This window comes from Corella eumyota, chromosome 2 (assembly GCF_963082875.1).
Source record: "Corella eumyota chromosome 2, kaCorEumy4.1, whole genome shotgun sequence".
Lineage (NCBI taxonomy): Eukaryota > Metazoa > Chordata > Ascidiacea > Phlebobranchia > Corellidae > Corella > Corella eumyota.
The window spans coordinates 7,735,685-7,747,165 of record NC_137491.1 but is presented as its reverse complement, the minus strand read 5'-3'; the positions used below and the strand labels follow the sequence as shown (position 1 = coordinate 7,747,165).

The window sequence follows — 11,481 nt, the reverse complement described above, 5'->3', positions numbered from 1 at the left end:
CTAAGAAGTCGTAAGGTAGCGCTAATGAGTAATGCTGCGGTATGTAAACAATGCTAACCGATTTTCTGTCATGCGATTGCTAAAGTGGGTACTATATCAATGCAGACTAACATACAGTTACACGAAGATGTGCTAGCTTATTTAGGTATTTTGAGGATCGTAAACGTGATATATTACCAGTTTTTGCCATGGACTTTGACAATGACACGGTAAGTTCGTCTAAAATAATTTGATAACATAAAACAGATTGTTAAACTAAGAGTTTTAATACATTGCATTTAAAAAATTGGAACAATTTGTGTTAACAAATAAAGCTTATCCTATTGCAAAAATCCTAGCAAATAAAAAGCATATAGTTACTAAACTTTTAAAACTTTAAACACAGTTGAAACACGTTTTGTTAATAATCCAAATATATTGAAATACTTCAGGTTGATCCAAGTCAAAAGCAGATTATTGTTGGCATTTGTGCCATGGCCAAAAAGACTCAATCAAAACCAATGCAAGAAATATTAAACCGACTGGATATGTTTGAATACATTACGATTGATATATTCGAAGAAAAAACAATACTAGAAAAACCTGTAACAGAATGGCCGCATTGCGATTGCTTAATATCGTTTCAGTCGACGGGTCAATAAATTGTTAATTAAATTATTTTTTTGGTCATAGTATTAAAAAATTTAACATCTTTTTTAAATAGAAATTACATATACACCTTAACTTTTTTCCTAGTAACATCACAGAATTGACTAGACATTGATATATACTTTGTTTAACAAATATATAATTAGGTGGCTTTCATATATATGCTAAATTGTCCTATTGAGGCGTTTGTATTAAATTTAGAATGCAATGCAGGCTTTCCACTAAAAAAAGCTGTTGAATACGCTGAAGTAAGGCAACCATTTCTGATCAATGATCTAGAAACACAATTTGCGATAAAAGACAGAAGAGAGGTTTACAGAATACTGCAACAAAATGGAATTGAAACGCCCCGATATGCTGTTTGTGATCGAAGTTCTGGTAAAGGTGAGGATTTAATTTTAACTTGTTAACTTAATTTAATTTTTATTAAAGTAACAATTTGTTTTTATTTTTAAATAATATATTTTTTAATAAATTGGCCTTCTATTTATTGTTTTAGCTCATCTGGTTTATGTCACCTAAGTGATGTCATTTTTTTAGTATCTAAATACTAGGCTTAATTTGTTTTTAGAGTGTAACTTTGAAGAATATGAAGACCACATTGTGGTTAAAAATGAGGTATTTCATAAGCCATTTGTTGAAAAACCAGTTGATGCTGAAGACCATAATATTAATATTTATTATCCATCATCTGCGGGTGGTGGTTGCCAAAAGTTGTTCAGAAAGGTATTGTAATTTTTTGCATTTTAAACTTGTAATAGTTTTAAACAAAACAATCACATTGAGGTTACTGGGTTTGTTATTGAAATTAAAACAATAAACCTTTACAAAAATTGTATAGTAAAAATTTTAAAGTAATACTATAAATGATGAATCAAAAATACATAAAAAACATATAATAAAATCTTTGTATTACTCATACTATTATTTTAAACAAACAGTGTTGTTGTAATTTAATATGTTTATATATGTTTGACTTGATATGACTTTACAACATAAAAAAGGTTTATACAATAAAACATATGTACATGTGACAAGTATGACCTTTGTTTGTAACTTTTATTTTCAGGAAATAATTTGTTATGATTGATGTTTAATATATTAAAAAATTGAATTAATTTGAAATGTAATTTTTTTTAAATAAAATTTTTTAATTAGTTATTCTTTGTGTTTTTTGATTATTTGGTATAAATTATGTAAAAATCCAAAATATTGTTTTTTTAATACTTCAGATTGGAAATCGAAGTAGTCAGTATTCAACACAAAGTTGTGTGAGGAGAACTGGTTCTTTTATTTATGAAGATTTTATGCCCACTGATGGAACAGATGTTAAAGTAAGTTTACAACAGTGTCATAAACTTTATATCACCCATTTCAAACATTAACAAAAATCATGCTTATATTTCTTTAGCTGGTTTAATTTAATAGGTTTTTGTTTCACACAAATGGTTTATAGATAACATGTAAAAATAACATTATTGTTTGTATATATTTTATTGTTAAAAACAAATAACATTATACTAGAATTCGATTTAAATAAGTGACATTCGTTTTTGAAAAATTGTTTTTATTTTTTTATTTTAAAATAGGTTTATACAGTTGGTGCTGATTATGCTCATGCTGAGGCTCGTAAATCTCCGGCACTTGATGGAAAGGTGGAGAGGGATAGTGAGGGAAAGGAAGTTCGATTTCCTGTTATTTTGTCAGCAAAAGAAAAACTTATCGCAAGACAAGTTTGCTTAGCCTTCAGGGTTGGTATTTATGCAAAATACATATTTGTTTTGTGTTTTTATGAATTTTATTCATAATTTTTTTTGTACTGTTCTACTTCAAATGCTTTAAAAAACTCTGAAATGTATTAAATTTTAAAGAAATATATCAGTTTAATGTAGAATCTACAATAATTTTTTTCTGTAGCAAACAGTGTGTGGGTTTGATTTCCTGAGAGCTCATGGAAAATCTTTTGTTTGTGATGTTAACGGATTCAGTTTTGTTAAAAATTCTATGAAATATTATGATGATTGTGCAAAAGTTTTGGGGTAAATACAAATGTTTTATTTCAATATTATATTTAAATGGATATATATCACATTTAACGTCATATTGTTTTTTGACTGCATTAAAAAATATTTTTTTTATTTAATGTTTTGCAGGAATATAATAATGAGAGACTTGGCACCTCAGTTTCAAATTCCTTGGTCAATTCCGACAGATGCAGAAGATATTCCAATTGTCCCAACTACTTCAGGAACTATGTAAGTAGTTTTAAATTCTTTACTTTTTTAATCAACTGTGATTTTTTTACTGTCAAAATATTTGTTTAAATAAAGGATGGAATTAAGATGTGTAATTGCAGTAGTAAGACATGGAGACCGTACACCAAAACAAAAAATGAAAATGGAAGTTAGACATCAAAAGTAAATAAAAAATTTAACTATTTTTTAGATTCATTTCTGTTCACATGCACATTGTAATAAAATGCTTTCTGTACTAAGGTTATGTTACCTACACTAACATATTTTTGATTTTTTAGATTTTTTGATCTTTTTACAAAGTATAACGGACATAAAACCGGAAAGTTAAAACTAAAAAGACCAAAGCAGTTACAAGAAGTTTTAGATGTGGCTCGATGGTTACTTTCTGAACCTGATGCTATAGTGAAAGAGAAACAACACAAAGTTGAACAACTTAAAAATGTTTTAGAAATGTAAGTTGTTTACTGTCAATTGCATTTGATTTGTCTAACGCATTTATGAGACTTAAATATTCGAAAGTATTTTTTTTCTAATTTAAAAAGTTCGTACAAATGTTTTAATTAACTATTTAAATGCAATTTTAGGTATGGTCACTTTTCTGGAATAAACAGAAAAGTTCAGTTTAAATACATGACCCCTAACAGAAATGTGTCGCCAACTTCAGAAGAAGGTAACTTTCAATAATCTTTTCTACTTATCTATCTAATTATAAAATAAATGTGGAGTGCATTTAACAGAAAACTTGTTAAAAATAGTGTTGGTGGTATGCATTTGGTGTGACTACTGAGACTAATAGGTTTTTTTTTTGTATATATCTTTATCCTTGATGTATGAAAGTCGAATGCGCCACTTAAACATAGAGTAACATCAGTTACTCCAATCCAGTGTCGAGTTGCCTGTTGCAGTTTGGGATATTATAGATTATAATTGCCCGATAATTATGCTGCTGATTAAGTGCTGGCTCAGCAGGAATTCATACCGTTTATAGTGCCTTACTCAAGGGCGCTACAGCAGGAGATCAGTAGGGATTGAACCCACGACCTTTTGTGTGGTGTAGCAAGGGTTCTTACCACAACACTACGCTGCCGGTTAAATTTACATTTAATACATTTGTGATATTACTTGCTATAGACCAATACAGTGGACCATCATTGTTGCTGATACTTAAATGGGGAGGTGAACTTACACCAGCAGGTAGGAGACAAGCTGAGAAGTTGGGACAAGCATTTCGGTGCATGTATCCTGGTGGACAAGGTAGATACTGATTCTATTTTAACAGATTATTTAACATTTTGATGTTGTTCTTAAGTTACTAACATACATAAACAGAAAATTAAAATTTCATAAAGTTAGTTTTATTATCTTTTCTATTTTTGGTTAACATATTTTGGACTTCTGTCTTGTCTCTTCTGTTCTTGAAATTAATATTTTTCTTTTTCATATTTTCTTTCTTTGAAGTCTATGGTGAAGTGAAAGGTAATAATTAGTGTGGGCACACAAAGTTTTTTGCCAATCAACTCTTAACATAATTAACTGCACTCTTAACATAATTAACTTAACATTTTGCCTATCTACTTTGTACGCTCAATTTTTTCTAGCTTGTATGATGTATTATATCATTTTGCTTTGGGCTTGGTTTGATTAACATCTGTAGTTATGACATGCCAAAAATATTATACTTGTTAGTAAAGAACGATTAAGCACTGGTTTTTATATTTGATCAGTACTACTTGCTTAATTATATAAAAAAAGTTATTTGTGGTTATATAGATTTATTGTGAACAGTAATTGACATTTAACAAAAAAATTGTGATGCCATATAAATGCACAAAAAATAAGTTTAATACAATTTTTTTTTAAATAACACTTAATTTTTTTTTTACTAATCTTCATATCTTAGAATTGTAAACATGTAACTCTAAAAATTAAATTTCAGTATACTTATGAGTAAAAAGTTTAATTGAAAATTTTGTTTCTAAGGTGATTATGCTGGTTTTCCCGGCTGTGGGTTGTTAAGGCTACATAGTACTTACAGACATGACCTCAAAATTTATGCCTCAGATGAAGGCAGAGTTCAAATGACAGCTGCAGCTTTTGCAAAGGTAAAATGTCAACGCCTTTTGTTAAATCAATATAAAGTGCAATTAATTCAAGTTAATATAAAAATGTTAATGACAAGTTAAAGGAAAGTTAAATCAATTTTTTTATTTTTTAATAAGTTGATGTTTATTGATTTTTACTACATTTGCAGCAGAGCTGTTTTGTATATAATTAACCTTATCGTATAACAAAATTAAATTATAAATTTATTTTTAAATCAAAAATCTTTTCAAATAAGCCAATTTGTTATACACTTATTAATTTCCTTTTGTTAAATATCTTCTATTTTTATTACCTGATATTAAGTGTTTAATTTTGTTTAGGGTTTGCTTGCTCTGGAAGGTGAATTGACCCCAATCTTAGTCCAAATGGTTAAAAGTGCAAATATGAACGGATTACTGGATAATGAAGGAGATAATCTTAGTGATTGTCAGCAAAAGTAAGTTTGAATACATTTTTATGAAAATTACACTACTTTTCTGTTTTACAATATTTTTGTTAAGTTACTTTTGTTAGGTATACACCTTAATTTAACAACTTGTAAATTGAATAGGTTTTTATTTATTTATTTGGCACATTTTTGGTTTAAACAACCTCACCTTAACATAAACTAGACTGTATTAACAGTTTGTATAAGTAACACACCTTTTCTAACACTGTAGCTCTTTGTACATTTCACTTTACTTATAGTTTATAGTTTTACAAAATTGCAGTATTTACTCTTTTTGATTTGCAAAATTCATTAAGGTATTTTTAAATAGGTTTTATATATAGTAATATTTCATCAAAATAACATTTTATTTTTGTTTTTTGGCTTAAATTGTTACTACACTTAATCCTGCCTTTTTGTCTTGGCTTATTTTTTATAATTAACTTAATTTGCATAGCAAATATTTGTATATAAAATTATTTAAAATAGTAACCATACAATGGATAATATGTTTGGCCCATTAGTATAAAATGTAAAAAACAGATATGTTTTACTTTTTTACAAATTTTTATTTTAACTTTTAATTTTATTGTGAGCTTGTATTTATGTTGTTTGTAAAACTCTCTTTTTTGTTTTCTTTGTCTTTCTTTAGTCTTCTTCATCGTGATGAAGACAGCAATGACATCGTGTCCAAAAAACAATCCCTGTAGGTTTTTTTTTATTCAAGAATTTCACTTTTTCTCCTCTTTCGCTTCCTTGTGCTTTGAATAATTTTTGCCGCGATTCTTGTAACATCTAGTTTTACTTGTAATTCGCTGTGCCTATGCGTATAATTTTCCCCAAAATCACAGGGTTTTGTAAATTTTCAGCATGGTCTTTATTTTTTGGGGATTTAATTTAACTTGATTTATCATTCTTAGGTTTAATTTGTTTAAAAAATTGCCCTTCAATTACCTTCATTTATTTTAAGAATTTCTGTGCTTTTTGCCTGAGCATGATATATAATTGATCTTAATTGTTTAATTTGCCAAACACACAATACCATATTAGATTATTCAACACAATTTATTTAAATTTACCAAAAAAAATTTTAACATAAATTTTCAACCTATACAATATTAATAGTTTTAAATATCTCAATAGTTATATTAATATTGTTTATAGAATTTTTACAATTTAAGCCTTTGCTACTTTTATTTTTTAGAGTGAAGGCAAAACTGCAAAAGTTTTTGAATAAACCAGGACTACTTACAGATAGTGATCTCCAACAGGTAAGCCTTTATTGAAAAAAATTTTTTAAAGTCATTCTTTGTTTGTTGGTAACACGCAAAAAACCAGATAGTATAACAGTTAATTAGCGGAAAAGTTAAAATTTTAACTATAATCATCTTTTAATGTGGTTTTTGTAGATTGCTCCTTTAAAATCACAGTCTATATTAAAAGCCATTCGATTTATGGACAAACCTCATGAAAAATGTGGAAAAATTTATAAAATGATGAAGTCCTTGACTGCACAGATAAGACAAAGATTAACTACAGATACTGCAAGAGGTAAAAAGTACTAATTTTATTGTGTAATGTTTACTTAACCTTGCCTCAAGTATATTTTTAAATTTTTTTTTTATAACAGCGAGACTTTACCATAATGAATCAATGGTGATAATGTTACAAAGATGGACCAAGTTGGAAAAAGATTTCAAGTTACAGAATAATGTTTACGACATCAGCAAAATACCTGACATATATGATTGCATTAAGTAAGTTATTTTTTTTTTAAATTAATAGATATTAAATTAACAGATACTTTATTTGTAAGTATTGATATAATTTATTTTTTAGATATGATTTACAACATAACAGCAACCTGATGTTGGATAATTATAGAGAACTTTATTCCTCTTCTAAAGCTATGGCTGATGTAGTAATACCACAGGTACTAACTATTATTTACTAATGGTTAAAGTATTGCAAATATTTTTAATTGTTACAATTTAATTTGCAGGAATATGGAATAACTAAAAATGAGAAATTAGAGATTGCACTTGGATTTTGTGTTCCTCTGTTGCGGAAAATAAAAGTGGATTTACAAAGAAATTTGGAGGAAGATACATATCGATTAAATCCTAGGTACATAAGCTGACTTTCTTTACTAATTAAAAATAAATATTACAAGTATACTTAAAGTTCGCTCCTTTTTGTGTTAAAGAAGCACAAATAACAAAACACCTTAAAATGCAGTACTACACTTACAATATATTAGTTAAGAAACAAAAACCTCGATTTTTATTTTGCTATGTTATAATTGTCTTAATATTTTTGTTCAGATATTCCCGTGGTGTGTTATCACCTGGTAGACATGTCAGAACTCGACTTTACTTTACCAGTGAAAGTCACATTCATTCTCTTCTCACTGTGTTTCAATATGGAGGACTATGTGACGTAAAAAAATGTTTTTATAGTTTAATGTTTTAACCTTGTACACATTTTATAACTAAATGCAATAATTATAATTTGTTGTATTTTGTACATTACTTAGTTTATTTTTAAACTTGAGTTATCTTGTTTTTAAAATCTAATTATATTATTGTAGGAATCGAAAGATGAGCAGTGGAAATGTGCAATGGAATATGTTGATGCTGTGTCAGAACTCAATTACATGACACAAGTATTATATTTCAGCTTAATAATTTGTTTCAGAGTGAAATCTGTGAAAATAAATTAGAAAAATACTCTAAACCCTGCTTAAAAGTATTTTTCTACAGAAAGCAGTTAATAAACTTTTTGTTTCCAGATTGTGATTATGTTATATGAAGATCCAAATGAAGAAGTTCACTCGGAGAAAAGGTTTCACATCGAGCTACATTTTAGTCCTGGAGCAAAGGGAAATCAACTTGATGAAGATTTTCCTCTTGGAGGAGGATTTAGACCAAGTTCTCGTCCGCCAAGTAGAGCTGTAAGTTGATTTTATTGTTTGACTTTTTTCTAATTAATTTGTAAAAAATATTTTTATGTATTTTTGGTTTATTTTTTTTAAACATGTGCTATTTTAGTTATTGTTTTATTTTATATTTTTTAGATTAACTTTTTGTTATTTTTAACAAAAATACTTTTAATAAAGTTATTTATACAAAATAATAAACTACCTTTTAAATTTTTAATTTATTGCTGTTGTTGTCATTTTGATTTTGTTTATTTTTTGGTGTTGTAAAACAGCATTCACCAATTTTGTCGCCTGATCGCAAAATTGTTGATTCTTACGATAACAACTCTCGGGGCAGAACTGACAGCTTTACAAAACATAGAGGCGTAAGGACAACTTTTGTTTAAATTATTTTTCTTATTGAAGTGCCTAGAAGTTTTTTATTTATTATTTGCTATATAATTTTATTTACACAATTCATACAACATTTAATAAATAGGCTTAAATAGAAGTATCAAATTGAAAGTAAGACTAATTTTTATTACATTGAGCCTTCTGTTAAAAATAGCTTGAGCCAAATAAAGAAACCCATTAGGGCAATAATGCTATTGCCTACAGTTTACAAATAAAAAGAAATAAAAATAAAAACAAAGTTTAAAAAATAGGCAAGATCAAGTCCAGAGTTAAATTTGTTAGCACAGACGGAAAACATTCCAGACGTAGAACCCCTCATGCCATATTTCCGTACAGCCATTATGTTAGCTTCATGTTCAGCTGCAAAAAGTGCAAATGACATCTGTGTTACCAAAACGACTATTAAAGAAGTTGATGAGAATATGGAAAATGTTAGTAAAAAAAGTTTGTTAACTTTAATTGTAAAGTTTATAGGACAACTGTAGTAAAAGTATAGTTTTAGAAAATTAAAAAACATTTAGATTTTTGTTTGTGACAAAATTGTTAATTAAATATTAACTTTAACTTGTTTAAATTAAGATTACAATTACTTCTAATTTTAGTTTTTAACATAAATGTTTTCTCTTTAATTTAAAACCATATTGTCCAGCCATCCAAATCAAACTCTCCAATGTTCCACATTGAGTCAGAAGATGAGGAGATCGATGAAGATCCAGGTGGTGAAGAAGATCATGACATCGATCATCACACTTCGGATGCAGTGAGATCATTTTTGAGGCACAGTACTCCTCATCGATCTGCACCCCCTCCAACAGTATATATGAGAAATACTGCAGTAAGTTAACATTTTGACCGATATTATTTCATTTAAAATTAAACTTTTTCATTTTTTTTTTAATTGTTTTCTAAATAAACGTTATTTAGCACTTTTAATTTTAGAAAAATTTTGGTAGAAACTTTGTTTGCCTATGGAGTGTTATTTTAATAAAATTATTGATTTTAGGAACAAATGAGAAAGTTTAGTGCTCGTACAGAAAGGAAAAATGAAGACCCAGTATTTGAAAACATGAATCCACTTCGACCTTATTCATTTCAAGGAGGACTTGGTAAAAATATCTTTTTTTGGATTAACAAATGTTTGTTTAAATATTTGCAAGAGACAAAGTTATTACAGAAACAACCCCTTTTTTGTTTTTATTACATATTTTAACAGGCTCACACAGCAGTTTATTTAGCAACAGAGTGCTAGCAGGAACATCGACATCTGCCCCAAGTTTACATAAAGAACCTGGTTTACCTCGTAGAGTATCAGCTGGTGATCTTGTTGAAGGTAAAATCCATTTTAATAATTTGTTTTTAAAATACATTTAAATTTCTTCATGTGCAACTTTTAACTTTACCAAACTTGCTCAATTTACAAATATTCAAATTTTGAATGTAGTTTTTATTTATCATATTCAATGTGTTTAGAAATTGTTATAAATATTTATTGCTATTTTAAAGGTTCTGATGCCACAGGCTCCCCTATGGCACCTTCAATTCGCCCTTTGGAAACTTTACACAACTCACTTTCACTGAGGCAAATGAATGACTTTCTGGATAAAGTTGTGCAAGTATGTTTTGCTATATTTTTATATAAAATTTTGTTAAATAATTATTATCATTCTTTAGATTTTAATTATCAATTTTGTTTATTTAAATTAGATGGATCCTACTTTGGACCAAGCAAGTGATTTAGTTGCGTCACAAACAGAATTTAACTCTTTTGTTCCAATAAAAGTTCAGCCTAATGAATTTAATGGTGAAACCACATGACAAATATAAACACTATATTAATATAATTTGCATTTACTTTCTTTTTGCCTTAAATATGTTATAATAGATTATCTTTGTGCAAGCGATTTTATAAAAAAACTTTGGGTTTGAAGCAAAATTTTTCTATAGTCACCCATTTTAATTCAAGTGTTTGCACTGTGAAATTATCAAGTGTATGCAGTTACTGATCTTACAGTTTTACCAAAATGCTTTTTTTTATTATGGTTCGAAATCTTAGATTTCGAAACATATTGTTATTGTCAGTGTATTTATTATTATTATTGTTTTTATTCTTTCTAGTCAGAATTTTGAAAGACGATAACTTTTGTTCTTTAAATCTAAAAGTTCTAAATTTTTAGTATGTTTGTTATTATCCCAACGAATCGCAAACCTCCTATTTACGACATTTAATTATCACTAATTACTAATTAATATATTTTATTATTAAAATATAAATGTTAAATTTTCTGAAATTTTAATATGTTGTTGCTATTATTATTTTGTATGTTGCTATTTAAAATAAATATTTAACTTTAGCTAATTATCGTTTAATTATTTTGGGTTTATTTATAAAATAATGGATCAGAGTGAGTTTAACGCTTGAATGATTTAATAGCGTTCTGGTCGCCGTCAAATATCGTCTTTTTCGCTGTCTGAGTTGAAGTAAAAAGTATTGGTTGAAAGTATAAGTAAAATATGAAAATCTAAGTTAAATGTGTGTAAAAGTTTCTACTCAAAAACGGTATAAAAATTAATTTTTGGTTGTTTATAATAAATATTAATTGCTTGTTTTTTATTAAAAATCAAATCAATATTTGGTTGTTACATTTTTATTGATTTAAAATCATGATACAAATGGTAAATTTTATAAAATCTCCATAATATTGTGCAAAGAACAT

At 27.5% G+C, this 11,481-nt stretch overlaps 1 protein-coding gene across 2 annotated transcripts; it reads left to right on the top strand.

Annotated features, from left to right (window-relative positions):
* The first annotated feature begins 73 nt into the window (after window positions 1-73).
* LOC145743679 (inositol hexakisphosphate and diphosphoinositol-pentakisphosphate kinase 2-like) lies at window positions 74-10,978 on the top strand. 2 transcript variants are annotated; one of them, XM_082561713.1, is made up of 28 exons: window positions 74-209; window positions 432-633; window positions 862-1,032; window positions 1,220-1,374; window positions 1,881-1,982; window positions 2,238-2,399; window positions 2,566-2,687; window positions 2,802-2,903; window positions 2,979-3,065; window positions 3,182-3,355; window positions 3,488-3,573; window positions 4,035-4,157; window positions 4,884-5,005; window positions 5,327-5,442; window positions 6,638-6,704; window positions 6,843-6,984; window positions 7,064-7,190; window positions 7,273-7,366; window positions 7,436-7,560; window positions 7,758-7,872; window positions 8,024-8,098; window positions 8,225-8,386; window positions 8,647-8,739; window positions 9,417-9,602; window positions 9,771-9,873; window positions 9,981-10,097; window positions 10,271-10,380; window positions 10,472-10,978. In XM_082561713.1, exons 1-28 carry the CDS (start codon window positions 189-191, stop codon window positions 10,580-10,582), a joined length of 3,372 nt encoding a protein of 1,123 aa, XP_082417839.1. In that variant the 5' UTR covers window positions 74-188; the 3' UTR covers window positions 10,583-10,978. The 2 variants fall into 2 exon arrangements, with proteins under 2 accessions (XP_082417839.1, XP_082417838.1); XM_082561712.1 differs by having other exon boundaries at window positions 850-1,032.
* Window positions 10,979-11,481: the final 503 nt, after the last annotated feature.